General features: G+C 38.8%; 3 protein-coding genes across 3 annotated transcripts; 2 read left to right on the forward strand and 1 right to left on the reverse strand.

Annotated features, from left to right (window-relative positions):
- Window positions 1-5526: 5526 nt before the first annotated feature.
- On the forward strand, window positions 5527-9650 carry asdurf (ASNSD1 upstream open reading frame). The gene is made up of 5 exons (XM_072445200.1): window positions 5527-5611; window positions 7828-7899; window positions 8006-8059; window positions 8830-8905; window positions 9509-9650. The coding sequence occupies exons 2-5, from the start codon at window positions 7834-7836 to the stop codon at window positions 9547-9549; spliced, it is 237 nt and encodes a 78-aa protein (XP_072301301.1). The 5' UTR covers window positions 5527-5611; window positions 7828-7833; the 3' UTR covers window positions 9550-9650.
- On the forward strand, window positions 9562-13632 carry asnsd1 (asparagine synthetase domain containing 1). The gene is made up of 3 exons (XM_072445196.1): window positions 9562-10932; window positions 12083-12264; window positions 13156-13632. Exons 1-3 carry the CDS (start codon window positions 9562-9564, stop codon window positions 13400-13402), a joined length of 1800 nt encoding a protein of 599 aa, XP_072301297.1. The 3' UTR covers window positions 13403-13632.
- LOC140359945 (uncharacterized) lies at window positions 13304-17943 on the reverse strand. The gene is made up of 8 exons (XM_072445199.1): window positions 17631-17943; window positions 16838-16927; window positions 16678-16757; window positions 16484-16599; window positions 15227-15324; window positions 14906-14974; window positions 14766-14824; window positions 13304-13627 (listed from the first exon to the last, which is right to left on the reverse strand). Exons 1-8 carry the CDS (start codon window positions 17820-17822, stop codon window positions 13507-13509), a joined length of 825 nt encoding a protein of 274 aa, XP_072301300.1. The 5' UTR covers window positions 17823-17943; the 3' UTR covers window positions 13304-13506.
- Window positions 17944-18007: the final 64 nt, after the last annotated feature.

Below are 18007 nucleotides of genomic sequence, written 5' to 3' on the forward strand. Positions count from 1 at the left end.
GACCATCCGCACGCTCGGGCTCGCTGGGGCTCGTGTGCTGCTGCTGCGTGTTTACGTCGCGCTAAGGATATAGATGACACGGCGTCACGTGACTCCCTTTGTTTACGTTCGGAGGGTCAGAGAAAAAAACCAAGCGCAAGACAAACGCGCTCATAAAAGGCCCAAAAGAACCGCAGGCGTGGGTCACTTTGCGGCCGGAGACGCTCGATTGTGAGCGGGGTCGTGAGTAAGAGAGTTGACGGCGGTGGGAATGAGGTTAAGCCGCGTTCAGAGCCGCGTTTGTTGTGATGTTGTGCTAAAATTAGCTTCTTTGGCTATGGGCTCGTCATGCTAATCCAGGCACAAACGCGCACAATATCATGAACTATAATGAAATAATGAATACAACGCGTTAATCGAGGTTTTATTGTGATTAATTAGTTAGTATTAAGCATGAACAAAGATGACATTCATGATGATGAACAAGAGCTTTATTAAGAGTGATTCAGGCTTAGAAAGCACTTAATTAAGGCTTGTGTATTAATGAAGTAATTACCTGTTAACCTGTATCATTCTTAATAATAAACTACTTGTTCTGTATGAATTATGGCGTGTGTATTAATGAACTAATTACCTGTTAGTCTGTATCATTCTTAATAATAAACTACTTGTTCTGTATGAATTAAGGCGTGTGTATTAATGAAGTAATTACCTGTTAGTCTGTATCATTCTTAATAATAAACTACTTGTTCTGTATGAATTAAGGCGTGTGTATTAATGAAGTAATTACCTGTTAGTCTGTATCATTCTTAATAATAAACTACTTGTTCTGTATGAATTATGGCGTGTGTATTAATGAAGTAATTACCTGTTAGTCTGTATCATTCTTAATAATAAACTACTTGTTCTGTATGAATTAAGGCGTGTGTATTAATGAAGTAATTACCTGTTAGTCTGTATCATTCTTAATAATAAACTACTTGTTCTGTATGAATTATGGCGTGTGTATTAATGAAGTAATTACCTGTTAGTCTGTATCATTCTTTATAATAAACTACTTGTTCTTTATGAATTAAGGCGTGTGTATTAATGAAGTAATTACCTGTTAGTCTGTATCATTCTTAATAATAAACTACTTGTTCTTTATGAATTAAGGCGTGTGTATTAATGAACTAATTACCTGTTAGTCTGTATCATTCTTAATAATAAACTACTTGTTCTGTATGAATTATGGCGTGTGTATTAATGAACTAATTACCTGTTAGTCTGTATCATTCTTAATAATAAACTACTTGTTCTTTATGAATTAAGGCGTGTGTATTAATGAAGTAATTACCTGTTAGTCTGTATCATTCTTAATAATAAACTACTTGTTCTGTATGAATTAAGGCGTGTGTATTAATGAAGTAATTACCTGTTAGTCTGTATCATTCTTAATAATAAACTACTTGTTCTTTATGAATTAAGGCGTGTGTATTAATGAAGTAATTACCTGTTAGTCTGTATCATTCTTAATAATAAACTACTTGTTCTTTATGAATTAAGGCGTGTGTATTAATGAAGTAATTACCTGTTAGTCTGTATCATTCTTAATGATAAACTACTTGTTCTGTATGAATTGAGTCTTAGTTCATGCTTTATATTAAGGCTATTAAAATGTAGTCATTATTAAGTGTTACAGTTTTTATGTTAAGCTTGTTTAGCCATAATGAACTTAAATTAATACTCCAGCCACAAAAGCAGACACTTAAACAACAGAATAAGAATTACAACCCGTGTATTGAAGTTTGATTATGAAATAAAATGGATAGCTCATTAAATCAGGTACGGCGTCGAGGTATTTGACTAGTCTTTTTACAATGTGGCAGTGTACAGGGAGATGAGACAAATAATAATGTTAATATAATTAGTTTATTTGTTAAGTCAACGACCTATTGTTCAACAGATTCAGCGAGATGTATGAGAAACTCAAATGGAAGTGTTATTGTGAGGTCACGCCTCTTTGTGTTTAGATCTAGCGAAGACTGTTGCCATGGCAATTGATCTGACTGTGGAAAAAATACATTTGCATTGACTTTGTCCTGGGAAATCAATACCTGTATTTAATTGACTTTTGTTTACTTCACTATGCAACAGTATACTGCCCAGTTTATAGATCTCCCCCATTAAAAAACACCAAAAACTAAACATATTAACAGTGTAATAGCATGTTTATTACACACATGCTTACACCGCAGTATTTTGTATTGATATAATGCCAACGCAGAAGCTCATTGATTACTTCTGTTGAATATTAACTCAAGAGTGCAAGTATTTTAGATCCAACAAATGAGCAAACATCCCAATATTGTCAACATCTGTGGCAGTCTAGACCTTGAACACATTAATACTGTTTCATATTATCTCCTGGTACTCAAAGTCGCAATGTTTGTATTTCAAAGTTTGGATGACTTGCATTTGTTCAACTATGTCAACAAAGCAGACTGTAATTACACGCCATGAGCTCCTCTGGCCACATCCGTAAGTGGATCCAATAAACAATGTCTCACAGGTGGAACGTGTCTTTCACCTGGACTTTTAAAATCTAGAAGATGAACAGCAAACGTCACCTGAGGTTTAGTGTTAGGCCTATAACAGATATCAAATGTACTGTTTGTCCAACACCATCACATAAAGTTTGTTATTCATTCTTCTTTGCGATGTTTTAGTAACGCAGTGTGCTCAGTTCAGTCGTTCAGTTTGAGCACCACTTTATAGATTCAAAAAGTTGTAAAAATGCACAAAATCTAAGAATAATGATAATAATGATGATATTTATTCACCTTTTCGTACTTGTTAGCGATTAAAAGTGCTTTTCAGAGGCAGAGAATCATAAACAAATCGGAAAATACATCTTAAAAATATGCTGACACAAGGAAAAATTTAATTAAATTATAGTCTATAAGTAAAAATGAACAATTAGGTGACAATATTTTCGCAATTATTGGTATGAAATCATGTAATATGCCTTTTCTGGGACCTGTTGTACTGTGAATTGTACTATGACGGTCTCTTACACGTTGAAAACATATGGGAAACGTTGCATATGGACTGATTATACCCTTTAAACCACAAGTCTATTGTAAACTAATGCACCAGGATCTTCCCTGGAGTGACTGCGATGCACTACAGCACGACCAACACGCCATCGTTTTGTCATTTATCATTTTATAGTTTAATTTCTTATACAATGTGCCTCAGACAGGTTGGACTCCATTGAACTAAAATGCAGTTAAGATAAAGACAGTTCAAATTTGGCTAAAAAATGTACAAATTGAATCCCAGAATAGCATTTTTTTTAGGTTTATGATTTCACTTCCTGGTTGAAATTGATGATGTCACACTAGGAAATTACCCAGCAAACAATTTATTTTATTTGACGAATAAAAATGTATAAGAGCATCTTTATTTTGTTGAATTAGTGTTTAGAGGGTCAAAAAGTTGTTTCTTTGGTGTAAATTATGCATAAATGTTGGATGGATGGTGTGATGTCACTTCCTGTAATTTTCTACAAATCTTTGATCTTTTCTCCACAAATAGCTGCTCGATTGGTGTAAAACTATAATTTATATTTACAACAGGTACAAATACACCAAATAAAGTCAACATTTGAAAATCATAAAAACCTGTCATAGTCACTTTAAAGTCTGTAATCTGTTCTGATTCTGTCTCTATGGAGATGCTATTGCTTTACCTGAAATATCCACAGTACGGCATTAAACTTATCAATCACAGGTGACGTTAGCAGGCCAAGCTACAGGTCAGAGTTTTTTGCTGTTTTTTTGTCCTCTTTTCTTTTCTTTTTAGCAATAAGACGTATATAACAGCATGATAGATAAGGGTAATGTAACGCTCAAGGCAAAACAATAACATTAGCACGGAGACAAGCAGGTGGAGGTCTCTTCAGCGGGTTTCATTTCTCCCAAAAGCGGATTAAAAATGACCCGGTCAGCACATTGTTGTGCAGTGTCGGTTGCTCAATAGTCCCAAGGTTCATCACAAATACACAAAATAATCATGCACTTTGGCTGAAATCATGCCGCAAAAACCACAGCGGTCGTAGTGATTTCAAAACAAATTCCCCGTGTATTGCAATATATTTACTAAACTGACTGCAAGAAATATGTGGTTTCAAACTGTGGTATGATGAGTGATGTAAAGTGAGATCGCGGACTCGTTTTAGTTTTTATTTATTTAGTTCATGTCATGTCAAAGTGTGTAAGACTTTTAAACTATTGATTTTAAACTACACAATTTACAAAAACGTCGTAAACATGATTGTATGTAACATTTTACTAAACATTTTGATACTTTTTCTTTCCCCTGGTGAAGTTTATAATGTTACTTCCTGGACACGAGCAGCAGATGCAAAGTAAACAGAGGTAATTACACAACCGTTACCTAGCAACCGTAATGTAAACAAGGCAGGCCAAACTCTATACGCAACAATTGTGATATGACATAATAATACACCTTTGTTTTGTTAAATTTTTGTTCAAGCTGTCAGAAAATTGTGCCACTTGCGTGTAAATTGTATCTGTTTTCGTTGGAATGTCGCACGTTGATGACATCACAGAGGAATCCTATTCATCCATCCATTTTCAAATTAATTTTTTTTCTTCACATTTTCTTCACAAAATGCCACTTGACAGATGTAAAACTGCAATAAATATTTGTCACATGTTCTGTCCCAACAAACTAAGTCATAATTAGAAACATTTGAGAACATGTCATTTACACTTTAAGTTGTTCAGTGGAGAAATTTGATGTCTTTAAACATGAAAAGAGTATGATTCTTTTACACTTTGCTATATCTGGAGTTTTATTTCAATGTTGTCCACACAAAACACTTAAATATGCATTATTTAGTTAAAAATGCTACTTAGAACCCTATTATGATGTTTATGCTTTGGAAAGTGGTGTTAGCACTCTTAACTAACATTATTCTGACATGTAAAGCTACACTGAGAGTGCCATATCAACACCGTGTCCATGGGCAAGGCACTTTACTCTTGTTACACCAAAGATTTATGACCGTGAAAGGAAGACAGCCAAATAAAAGTTGTTTTGCTGTTACAACTCCAGATTAATTTTCATTATTTGTACAGTGTACTTCATATCAGAACTTAAAACATGTGTTGAACTACTAACTTCTTGCACAACATATTCATATTTTTCCATCAGGACATTTCAAATTAAACCACAGAATTGCACTAAGCAGCAGTCAAACCTCAAAATCCTAAATTTAGTTAGTTACCCAATAAAACGCCGGCCAAACAGTGGCACAAAGAACCACCGGCTTACACCTCTGTTGTGTAAAAAAGCTGCAAAACGGCCCGACGCATTGAGATAATTCCGCTCTTAAGTCGCCCTTTGCTTCACTCATATCCCTCTGGCCTGTGAACGCGCGCCGTCCGAGGCCGCTGGACATTGCTCATTGGCATATTTCGGTCTGGGGAAGTTACAAATATAGCCCCGGGTTCGGTAAACACAGCTTGTTGTTGTCACCGTTAAGACTGGAGAACGGGATCCCGGCTCGGACAGACAAAGCCCCACAACGTGACACACCGTTCGTCTGACCCTCTAATGACACGTACGTCCACTAATAGTAGTAGTAGTGGTAATAATAGCACTTCTGTAAGCTGTTTGTGCTTTCTGCGTGTAGACCAGCGCTTTGTCTGACCTGAAAAGGCCCGTGCGAGTCTATTGTCGCGGCGTCGGTCTGAAATATGTGCTTATGTTTCTGTTGATGACCAGGAAGACTTCAGGGGATTTAGACTGTGTCGGTCAGACGTGGAGTGGTGAAAGGAGTAACGAGCTGGACTGGACATACATCATAACTGACAGTGTGGAAAAAGTAAACGCCAGACTCAACTTGAACATAGACGAATTAAACAAACTGTGGACAAAATGGGACTCTTACTTTCTGTCATTGTATGTGTTCATTAGAATTACACCACATTCCTTTTATTCATTTTATTCTTTACTTATCCTGAGTTCTCTGTGGTCTATTTTATTTTTATGTACAGTTTTGTTGTTTCATGTTAAAAAATAAAAATAGAAATGAAAGGTTATTCATTGGTGAGAGTGGAAAGTAACTACCGTATTTTCCGGACTATAAGTCGCACCTTTTTTTATAGTTTTGTATTTATACTTATATATTTATACTTGTACTCCGGAGCGACTTATATGTGATATTGTTATTTTCACACTTGCAACCGCATTTTCATACTCCAGTGCGACTTATATATGTTATATTATGCATTTTTTGGCTGGTGCGACTTATAGTCCGGAAAATACAGTACAAATACTCACATTACTTTCATTCTAGCCTTGTAATTGTAATTAGTTTCATTTAAAATCCCCATGATTAGTGAGAAGTCCCAGTCGTCCTGAAGCACAGGTGTCGGCTTTTACTTGAGTACAAATGTGAAGTACTCTTTCCATCGCTGCTAATCGATACAGAAACTAGATACTCATTTGAGAAAGTGTCAATCATTTAAAAAAAAGGACAAAATGTGACTTTTTCTAAATAGTTTTAAAATGACCTTGAGCTCTGAATAAAACTGCAACAAAGTGCAATGTCTCACTGTAGATTGGAAAAAGGAGTCGAGCAAAACAGAGATAAAGTCAAAATGAGAAACTTTACATTGAAACATTTAGACCTTGCATTCTTTCTTTAACCCTGGAGACATGAAATATAAAGTTATCTGCTGGTTACTGTTATTTTGAATGTATTTCCCCAAAAGCGCAGGTCCTTTTTCCAGAAAGTGAGGAGACAAACATTAAACATCTGTGTGCGATCGATACAGCTTCATGTTTCAGTGCACCAGAGGTCAGGAGTGAGCAAACATGACCGTCACCTGGATACCAGCACAGGTCCATGTTTGGGTCATTTGTTTCCCAATTTAAGTCGCGACAAATCAGTGTCTTTGGTGAAAAACCTATACAGTTGTTGAGAGGGCATATTTTTATATATTGACATATATAATGTTACACGTTGCAAAAGACAAAGACAGTCGCCCCACCCTGTGTATTAATAATGACCAGTTAATATAGCAGTGCTTTTCAACCTTATTTGTGTCACGACACAGTTTTTTGGATTAAAATGACCTTGTGACACGTCTCAGATTAAAACAGTACCAAATCACAGCTTTCAGTCGAAAAAAACCATGGTATATGAATCAAATGTGGCAAATAATATCACTATCTGTTTTTTAAATCTGGTAAATGTTTGTTTTGGATTGGGAGTTTGCTCAAGAAACTCCAAAATGGTAAATGATTCTTGTAAATCCATGTGTATATATAAAACAAAATTAAAAAATAAGTATTTTAAAAGGTAAATGAAAACGTAAATTAGTAAATTAATAGATTATTATAAAAAGTGATTTTAGAACGAGGATTTGATAATAAAATAATAACCACACAATGTGGTAATTTTAATACAATGTTCTAAAAATTAAATGGATACAACACACATTTTAACATCACATACAAATTAACCAGAACTTTAATTAACTGCATTTATCTTTTCTTTTAAGTTATTAGACAGTTGACCAAGACTATGCAGTGATGAGTGAGAATTTGCGAAATAAACTTTACTAGAGAACAGTATTTGATCATAAAATCATTAAAACTAAAAGTGAAAATATAGAATAGTCTTTATTTGTATGTGTTTATAAGGGGCAGTAACTCCCCCTGATTGACCCGGAAGTGTTTTGCTGCGCAGTCAAAACATGTGATGCTAACGTGCTAATGTAATGCTAACGGCTACACAGCAGTAAAAGTGCCGTTTTTACTTCATTTTAGAGCAAAATGTCACGAAGCACCGACGACAACAATGAAGGACTGAGTGTGCTGAAGGAAGAGATCAATAAAAAGGTAAAAATGTGGAATTAGCAGCGTTTTCAAACAAAATAGCGATGACAGAAGCTACGCGTTGTTGTCTTTTGCTGTTTTTCACGACTAAAATCAATGTTTATTTTAGATTAAAGAGCAAAAGATTGTCCTTGACGAGCTGTCCAATCTGAAAAAAGGCAGGGTGAGTAAAACTGAATAAATGCATGTCAGATTACTGTTTTCTCCCCCAGATAAGTAACATTTTATAGCAGAAATAACATTCCATCCTTCTTTCTTGTGTTCTTGTTTTGTATTAAAATTCGTTTTCTTAATCTTATCTAGACCTAGAAACTTGAAACCTTTTTGGAATTTCGGATTTTGGCTGAATTACTGAATTATTATTATTATTATTTCCAACAAATTCGTAGAAATATTTATATTTTGTCATACCAAATTTTGTATCAATATTGTGGGCTGCTGTATCAATATTTTTTGGTAGTATTTTTGGTTATATTTTAATAAATTGCTACAGTGCTACAATGTTGTTTGTGAAAATTAAACTTGTTTTTGTAATACAACACAGTTCACACATTTGATTAATCAGATGGTCATAATAAGTTTGTACAGGTTGTGGTTTTTATATTATCGTATGTTGAGCCATGTATCGTGAATTAAATCGCAAGGGAGCAGCAACAAGGCTTGAGCAAGACGACAATATGAATTTCTTTTCATGTAAAGCTACAAGGCGCGAGTTAACATAGGATCCATGTCTCTCACATATTAAGGTCAACATTATTCAGTTGTTTAATGTCTCACAATCATCGTAATCTGCCCTTTGTACATTTGAATTTGCCTAGTTTAGTCATATCTTATCTTCTCATCCACTTCCTTTACAGTTTGTTCTAGTGCAGCTTTAATACAATGAAAATGTTTTTGTAAATTGACATAACTGTTTGTGTCGTCTGTTTTCAGAGAGTTTACACCCAGCAGCGGAACAGCAACATATTTTTCCTGGCGGACAGAGGCCAGACTCTAAGCTCCTGTAAAAGTGAGTATCGACCTAACAGATGGAAAGAGTACTGACAGCGTGTACTCTAAGTAGTAGTGCAGTTACATGACTAAAAATGAACTCTATGTACTAGTTACTTTTTTATTATTCAGTTTCGGCTGCATTTTAGACGAGCAGCAGCCGACACAATCAACACGGATCAGAAAAGTACAAATTACGACTTTATCAAAACAACACTCAAGAAAAACAATCAATTCTCAGTCACCACACTTTTTAATAATTTTAAATAATTTACACTACAGCTTCCAATTTAAGGTCTTAAAAAATATACTAAAGTTTAAAAATCCAGTCAAAAAAACAACGTTTACCCTTAAAATCTTCATCTTGAGGATTTTTTTAAAAAAATACTTATTTATTTTAACCAGGTAAGAGACCGAGCCCTCTTTTCCAAGTGTGACCTGGGGCAACGTGGAGACGTAAACAGCAACACAACATTTAAAAACATTACACATTTAAAACAACATTAAAATAAAAAAAATAATTTAGACAATTTCATGCAATCTCAACTCCTTAGTTTGTACTTTACTTTCCACCCCTGAAAAATGGTTATAATGCAGTACTACTGCTCATCGTCTGTTGCAGAGGAACTGGACATCATGAAGAAAGAACTGCAGGACATTTAGCCCGTCTCGACCATGTGTGGGATATTTTGCCAGCTGAGCCCGTCGCCCGCTCCGCCCGAACCGGACGCAGCCGTTTACCGACAGTTAAGAAAACGGGGCCCGGATCACAGCCAGAATCTCACCATTAGAGACGCGAGTTGCCGTTACCGATGTCTGTTCTCGGCTCACGTCCTCCACATGAGGGGCCCGCTGACGCCGCAGCCGCTCCAGGACCAACACGGGAACGTCCTGTCGTGGAACGGAGAGGTGTTCGGAGGCTTGACCGTTTCCCCCGACGAAAACGACACAGCGATCCTTTCCCGGCGCTTGGCCTGCTGCCAAAGCGCGTCCGAAATACTCGACGTCTTCGCCTCCGTTCGGGGACCGTGGGCGTTTGTTTACTACCAAAAAGCCGCGGAGTGTCTCTGGTTCGGGCGAGACTTCTTTGGCAGGAGAAGTCTGCTGTGGCGATTCGATCCCGGCGTTCAAACGTTCACGTTGTCGTCCGTCGCGACTCTCGTTCCCGGAGACAGTTCCTGGAAAGAGGTTCCGGCGGTCGGTCTGTACAAAATAGACCTAAAGCACGCGAGGGAAGCGATCATGTTTGAAATATATCCCTGGCAGAAATCAGAAAGAGAGGACAATCTTGATGAAACGGCGTTGGAATCTGTCCACGGTGAGTGTTTAGCCGTGACGAATCACTCGCGACTCGTCATTCCGTCGCCGATCACGCCGATGAACACGTCTTTGCCGTTTAGTTCGCAAGAAATAGAAATCGAATCTAATGAAAACAATGTCGACGGCAAAGATTTAGCGCAAATACTGTCACGTTACGACCAAACGAGCGAAGTTGATCGTCTAATCAATGTCCTGAGCGAAGCGGTAAGACGGCGGGTTCAGTCTCTGCCGCTCGCCGAAGACGCCAAATCGCCGGACAAAGCGACCGTGGCGATCCTGTTCTCGGGAGGTATAGACTCCATGGTGTTGGCCGCGTTAGCCGATCGCCACACGCCTGCACGCGAGCCGATAGATCTGCTCAACGTGGCCTTCAAGCTGCGAGAGCCAAAGGCAAAGAAAGAAGGCGGGAACAAGTCGAAAAAGGGTAAAAGCCAAACGGCATCGAAACCGCCCGCTTGTCCTTTCGACGTGCCGGACCGCGTCACCGGGAACGCCGGTTTGGAGGAGCTGAAGGCTTTGAATCCGGAGAGGAAGTGGAATTTCGTGGAGATAAATGTCGCGCAAGAGGAGTTACAGGAAATGCGGAGGGAGAGGATTTGTCACCTGGTTTTCCCCCTGGAGACGGTGCTGGACGACAGTATCGGATGTGCCGTTTGGTTCGCGGCGAGAGGAAGAGGAAGCGTCAGAGAGAGCGGCGACGAGACGGCGTTCACGTCCGAGGCAAAGGTGAGCGGGGCGTGGTCAGGTGCTTTTCATTCATAAAACAAAACAAAGGCTCGTACAGCTCGTGCTTAAGTCACAAATCCCCACTTTTAACCCTAATCCAGTGCCAGAGTGTCTTTCAATGACTAGATAATGGAAATAATCAAATTTTGTGAACTATACAGACTCCAAAACATGCTTTGTGCTGAGAGAAGAACTTTAGTGACTCAGAAAAGCACAAATTGACTCAAAATGAAGCGAGAAATGTGTGGATATGATGTGTCTGATTTGGTAAAAGTCTCATCGTTTTGCGATCCAAACAGATGGATTAATCAAAAAAATGATTAATGATTAATTAATAAAATAATCATTCGTTGCAGCACTAATCAAAATTTTTGAACAATGTATCTATTTTTAATACATTTTACCCAGATGTGAAAAAAGTGCATTATTGTTGATAAGGGTTATTTTTTTTTAATTGTTTTTGACACTGATTTAAAAATGACACTGTTTAAAAAAATTATGTGCATTTTCTTGCCTCTATAATTACAATGAAACGCAATATTTTGTCAACATTAATCATTGCAGCTCTAGTTAGAACTGTTACCATGACACCCTCTGCAAACACATAATGATTTCCTTTGGATCCTCGTATGAAACCCTGCACTTCTACTACAAACATGTTTATGAAATGCATGTGATTCTTGTTAGTTTCAAATGTTTCTCCTGGATTTGTTCCGTCTTTATCTGAGCTGCACAATGTTGGAAATGATTGGCTGTCAACACTGAAATATCTATATTATTGAGATATTTTAACACTTTTTGACACACCATCAGTTCTATTAAAACAAATGTATTTATGATTTCATGTATTCCAATTCTGTCACAATTAAAACAAACAAAACCAAGACTAAATCTAGGCAGAAGGAAAGAAAAGCTATGACTAAAAACCCGTCTTATCAACGTTTTCTTTTCAATATCGGTGCATTTCTGTCAAACTGATCTTGACGTTATTGCGGTTGATTTCTCCCTCGGTCCGACATCAATACTTTTGCAGCTGTATTTTATATCAAATCCAAGTCTAACGCAACACTTTGTTTAAAAATGTTACTATGTTAACGATACAGTTTGTTTGAGAAGACATTGTGAAGACGTGGCTCTGTCTCGGGTTTAGATCGTTCTGACGGGCATCGGAGCCGACGAGCAGCTGGCGGGATACTCCAGGCACAGGGGCCGCTTCAAGGCCGCGGGACTCCAGGGGCTTCTGGAGGAACTGGCCATGGAACTGGGCCGGATCTCCACCAGGAACTTGGGCCGCGACGACCGGGCGATCGCTGACCACGGCAAAGAGGCCAGGTCAGACCACAAAGAGCCAAAGTCTTTTCATTTTTAGAGAACGAGTACCAAACATAAGGTGTAGTTCAATGTCGTGATTTTTGTTTGTTTGTTTTGTCAGTTTGCTTTAATTTGGAAACGACATTGTCAAATCTAGACCTAAAGATGTTTTATCATTTCATTTAAATTGACTTGTATTCACAGGTTTATCTGGGACATTGTCACGTTTCTCACTTAAAGATCAGGATTTAAAATGGCAATTTACCAAACTTTACAATCTTGAACCTTTTTTTGATGAATTTGACAGGAAGATTTATCTAATTCTAAAGCCTGATTTTATTTCAGTTTTTACTCCATTGAATGAGGCAAAGTTAGAATTTTTACACTCATTTTTAGTAAGATCTGGTTTAATCAAAAGCGAAATAAAATCACAAAAATCCCCTCTGTAGTGAACTTTTTTTCCTCGTTTAAATGTCCCAAATATGTTAAAGTTGAACTATTTCCTCTCATAAAATGCCTGATATGAAAACTTCACATAATTAAAACATTATATAATACATGAATGTGAGGACAAAAGTGCATGAGTAAACTGCAAAACAAGTTTCAAATTGATATTTTAATTTTTTTAACCTTCAACCTTTTTTTTTATTCTTCTGAATGACTTTACTGACATTTTTAATTTTGACTGAAAACTAATTAAAAAAAAAAAAAACGACTTTGAAGAGAGTATTTAAATTTGTTTTAACAATTTTTTTTCCCTTTCTTAATCTGCATCTATTATTTTCTACCAAGTTAAAGTGAAATTACAGCCTCTCACATTTTTCCACTGATAAGTCACACGCCGTTACTACAGAAACACATGACTCACATCTCGCCGGCGCCTTTCCACCACGTGTGATTTGTCCCCCGCAGGTTCCCGTACCTGGACGAGGACGTGGTGAACTTCCTGAACTCTCTGCCCGTCTGGACCAAGGCCGATCTGACTCTTCCTCGAGGAGTCGGGGAGAAGCTGCTGCTGAGACTCGCGGCCAAACGCCTGGGCTTGTGCCGCGCCGCCGTCCTGCCCAAGCGTGCCATGCAGTTCGGCTCGCGCATCGCCAAGATGGAGGACGCCCGCGAAAAGGCCTCGGACAAGTGCACCAGACTCCTCACGGGATGAAGTATTTTATTACACATCAACATGACGGGATTATAACAGCTTCATTACAAAAATATTGATTTGTGCACATGTAATAACAGTGTTTAGGGTGTAATAAAATGCGTTTAGACCATGTAGAGTTGGAAGTTTTGTAGTTTTTCTGTGAAGTATCGGTCGCATTCGATGTAAGAGGGCAGATTCCCGACATCGAAGCGGCCAGAGATTGGATAAACGTACACCGGCGTCCTAAAGACACACGGAACAATACCTTTGTTTATTGTCCAATCGCAGCAAACACATGATTGACAGATTCTCCAAATAGTCTGAATAGTCCCGACAACGATTATTAAATGACTACAAGTTTTAGTCATTTAAATGACTACAAGTTTTAGTCATTTAATAATCGTTGTCAGCGGTCTCTAGGGAGTCGTTGACCCCTCGCAAAATGGCGGCACTCGTCACTACGGGGCGAGAGTTGCGGATGATGACGTCACTGCGAAATGTGTGCATATTTCGCCGCGATCTGGACTATTCCGACTTGAAAGATGAGGGAATATGATCAAAATGACAAAGGAAACGCGGACACTTTATTTGGACTAAATCTGGATCAAATTTAGTAAAACAAAAAGTATAATTCAAAGGCATTTCAGTTCAAAACAATTGCAAAGTAACAATATGAGCATCGAGGCGCCTGTTTGTGGATGAGAAAAGAATAAGGACAACTTGGTTAAAAAACAAAAGCATTTGTTTCGCTCATGTGTCGTTTCTCGTCTGCCGTTGTCAATATTTATCCCTTTTGTCAAACGAAGAAACGAGAGGATCAATAATCTTAAAGAGCTCATGACAGGTTTAAACAATTTTCTAATTTTGACTTTATTTGGTGTATTTATACCTGTCGTACATATAAATTATAGTTTTACACCAATCAAGTAAGTATTTGTGGAGAAAATGTTGTAAAAGCTGTATTAAAATGACAGGAAGTGACATCACAACAGGGACACTCATTTCAGTCAAAAGAAATGTCAAAAGAAACTACTCTTAACCCTTAACATTGATTCAACAAAGTAAGTGTTCTAATATATTTTTCTTTGTAAAACAAATGTTTAAGAGTTTTAGCCCAGTGTTTCCTGGGTAATTTCTTAAGTGTGATGTCATTAATTACAAACAGGAAGTAAAATTGTGAATGTTTTTTAATGGACTTCAGAGTCACACTGGGTCAGAAAATGTGTCCAATTCGCGACAATAAAAACATGTTACTGTTGTTTACTGTTGCATAAAGTCGTCTTAGACCAAAATTGCAGTTTACAGCGGACAAAATGTAATAATAAAAAAGCAATATTGTAAGTTTATCATAATTTAAGAGAAAAGAAAGCAGTGACGTTACCTTGAAATGATCCACGACACAAAGATTCCAGGTGCGTCTTTCTCTTCTATCGGGGAATTCTGCGGTTTAAAAAAAAAGGCACATTTCTTTAAGCAAGTTGAAGTTTTAAAACGATATTCAAAGCAGACGGACGTATTTACCTTCTTTTCCTCGAGAAAAACGTCTAAAAGAGGCAAGCTCTTCTTTGAAAACGCGTAGAAGCAAGGACACTGCAAAACGACGTACAAAAAATGATTACCGTATTTTCCGGACTATAAGTCGCACTGGAGTATGAAATGCAGTTGAAAGAGTAAAAATAACACATAATATCACATGTAAGTCGCTCTGGAGAATAAGTATATAAGTATAAATATAAGTATAAGTCGCACCCCGGACAAAACTATGAAAAAAAGTCCGGAAAATACGTTAATATACGTTTTAAAATGATGTTTTTTTTTTTTTTTAACACATTGAATACGCACCGCTCTCCTCGACGTGGTCTCAGATGGAAGAGGCTTTTCCTTCATACACCGGACACGCAGGTCGCCGTCCACCTCGAGAATGCCATATTTACGTGTTTCTGAAACGTGATATTTGAGAGGAAAGTGTGTCAAAAGTGAGCGTAAACATTGGGTGCAGCCGCGGTCTCTCGCCTTCAGACTTTGGACCTTTTTGAACAAGGTTTCGCGGTGATGTTGTCAGCATCCGGGACTCTCGCCCTATAGTGACGAGCACTGCCATTTTGCGAGGGGTCAACGACTCCGTGGTAACCGCTGACGGACACAAGCACGACTGATCGCTCGCATACATTTTTCCGACAAACTACTGATATCCTACGAGTATTAAGACGGCCTGGATGCGTCTTCTAAACAGAGATACTGTACATATGTCTACCGTTTTTCTGGACATTTCATAGTTTGGCTGGGGTGGGACTTATTTTCACACATACAACCACAAGAGGGCGCTCTAGGCTCTAAGCGACGCAGAAGAAGAATCTGCACTTCCTCTTCCTCTGGAGTTTGTGGAGTTGTTTAGAAGTGACACAGAGGAAGAAGAATTCAATGGATTTAGTGATTTGGGGTAAAACTGATGCTTTGGTAAACTTGTTAGCATGTTCTTTATGCTATAGTTATCTGAATAACTGTTCATATGTTACGTTAACATACCAGACACTTACCACAGTTCTGTCTGTGCCTCATGTAGCTGAAGGTGTTAGCGTTAGCATACGTCATGTAGCTGAAGGTGTTAGCGTTAGCATACGTACACCTATTCACCATGTTCTCTCATCTGTTAGTATTTTAAACTGCATTTACAGATGAAATGTCTGTTCTTGGTCCTGGATTTGATCAAATAAATTTCCCCCAAAAGTGCGACTAATACTCCGGTTTGACTTATAATCCGGAAAATACAGTATTTGGATTTTGGACTCCATGTAGACCCGTCTGTTCTATCGTCTGAGCGCTCGATGCCACATAGTACGTTTTTCACACTTCTCGACGGGAACTCTGAAGAATGAGAAGTTCACCTTTTGGTACGAGCGATTACTGCACCCGAAGACGCCGCAGGACTTTGGCGTACTTCGTGTTAAACCGGCGTAAGCTCTGGTACGGCACTCGTCCCGTCAGCGGTCACTACCGAGTCGTCGACCCCTCGCAAAATGGCGGCGGTCGTCACCACAGGGCGAGAGTCCCGGATGATAACGTCACAGCGAAATCGTTCATATTTCGCCGCGATCTCACCTTCTTCTTGGCACTGGTACGACAGAACCAAACAGACGTCCGCGCGCTCCGCTTGAAGCTCACGAAACCGCTCGGTCACGCGCGTCAGGCTGAAATCTTCTTTGAAAAGTGTGTCGCTGTCGTGGAGGGAAATGTCACGAGTCAAAGTGGGAGACGTCTCTACAAGCGCGAGTTACCGGCGGTCCGTCACTCACCCGCCGATCGCCATGACGTCGTCTTCGATCTGAAAGTGGGTGACGGCGAGCTGGAGACAGGCCACGGCCCCGAGGCGCCCCTGCAGCGAGTAAACGTGAGGGTAGACGTGCGGTCAGAGAAGTGTACTCGCGGGTTGGGTCACTCGGAAGTCGGACGCACCTCGTTCGTTGTCGTGCCGTCGCTCACGATCTTGACGTTGGAGAACTGCGTTGCCCAGTCTTCGAACGCGGCGCGGTAAAGAGCGTTAGTCTGCGGAGTGCGGAAACAAAGAAACTACTGAACTGACGATAGTACAAACGGGTACACGAAAAAACTATTGTAAAAGTTAAGTATTTAAAGAATTAGGACTGCAATTAACGATAATTTTAGTAGTCGACGATAATCTTTTTGATTAGTCGACTGCTTTTTTTTCCCCTTGTGTATGTTGAGATTTTTGAAAGTACATTTTAACCATATATAAAGTACATTTTAACCATATATAAAGTACATTTTAACCATATATAAAGTACATTTTAACCATATATAAAGTACATTTTAACCATATATAAAGTACATTTTAACCATATATAAAGTACATTTTAACCATATATAAAGTACATTTTAACCATATATAAAGTACATTTTAACCATATATAAAGTACATTTTAACCATTTACAGGCTGAGATATGGCGACTTAAGTGTTCTCGACATTAAATATTTATGAATAAAGTGTTGTGTATTGATTTACTTGACTTGTATGTGTTTTTAGAGCGTGTATAGTCCATATAAAACAACTATGATTATAACAATACAATTACGATCACTGTCGTAGTCGACCAGTCACGATTATTCCGATTAATCGTTGCAGCCCTATAAGAATTCCGGTGCCGTCAACACTCAACAGTTATAACCGTTACAAGTGTACACCAACAACAACAAAAACAAAAACAACCCGGACACACACTCACTCACCACCACGTACACCGCGTCCACGCACGCGGCCGCGGTCAGCGCGTGGACCCAGTGTGAGATCAGAGCCCTGGAGCCCACGGGCAGCAGCGGCTTCGCGAGCCCGGACAGATGTGCGTGTCTCCCGCTGCAGTCCGCCCGCACGTCCCGCTGCAGCCGCGTGCCGTACCCCGCGGCCAGGATCACGGCTTTCATCGCGGGAATATGAGATTATGTCTACTCATTTAATCACGAAAATAAACGGGAAACTTTGATGCGGCGACGACGACTCGTCAGAGGAAACCAGCTGTAACTTTTGGACCGTTCAGCACAGCGGACTTGAAATATCGCGAGATGTTAATACAGACACACTTCCGGGTTTATTGTACAATTTCGCTCAT

This window comes from Eucyclogobius newberryi, unplaced genomic scaffold (genome assembly GCF_026437365.1).
Source record: "Eucyclogobius newberryi isolate DKJ021-1_F unplaced genomic scaffold, fEucNew1.0.hap1 SCAF_14, whole genome shotgun sequence".
In the NCBI taxonomy this organism is placed as follows: Eukaryota; Metazoa; Chordata; class Actinopteri; order Gobiiformes; family Gobiidae; genus Eucyclogobius; species Eucyclogobius newberryi.

What these genes read in the sequence shown, in the direction of transcription:
- asnsd1 (XM_072445196.1), top strand. Translation starts at nt 9,562, where the DNA reads ATGTGTGGGATATTTTGCCAGCTGAGCCCGTCGCCCGCTCCGCCCGAA. An exon ending in CGTTCACGTCCGAGGCAAAG is followed by an intron (nt 10,933 to 12,082) that starts GTGAGCGGGGCG and finishes TCTCGGGTTTAG; the next exon opens with ATCGTTCTGACGGGCATCGG. An exon ending in GACCACGGCAAAGAGGCCAG is followed by an intron (nt 12,265 to 13,155) that starts GTCAGACCACAA and finishes TGTCCCCCGCAG; the next exon opens with GTTCCCGTACCTGGACGAGG.
- asdurf (XM_072445200.1), top strand. Translation starts at nt 7,834, where the DNA reads ATGTCACGAAGCACCGACGACAACAATGAAGGACTGAGTGTGCTGAAG. An exon ending in AGGAAGAGATCAATAAAAAG is followed by an intron (nt 7,900 to 8,005) that starts GTAAAAATGTGG and finishes TGTTTATTTTAG; the next exon opens with ATTAAAGAGCAAAAGATTGT. An exon ending in CCAATCTGAAAAAAGGCAGG is followed by an intron (nt 8,060 to 8,829) that starts GTGAGTAAAACT and finishes GTCTGTTTTCAG; the next exon opens with AGAGTTTACACCCAGCAGCG.
- LOC140359945 (XM_072445199.1), bottom strand. Translation starts at nt 17,822, where the DNA reads ATGAAAGCCGTGATCCTGGCCGCGGGGTACGGCACGCGGCTGCAGCGG. An exon ending in ACGGCACGACAACGAACGAG is followed by an intron (nt 16,758 to 16,837) that starts GTGCGTCCGACT and finishes TACTCGCTGCAG; the next exon opens with GGGCGCCTCGGGGCCGTGGC. An exon ending in GACGTCATGGCGATCGGCGG is followed by an intron (nt 16,600 to 16,677) that starts GTGAGTGACGGA and finishes CCTCCACGACAG; the next exon opens with CGACACACTTTTCAAAGAAG.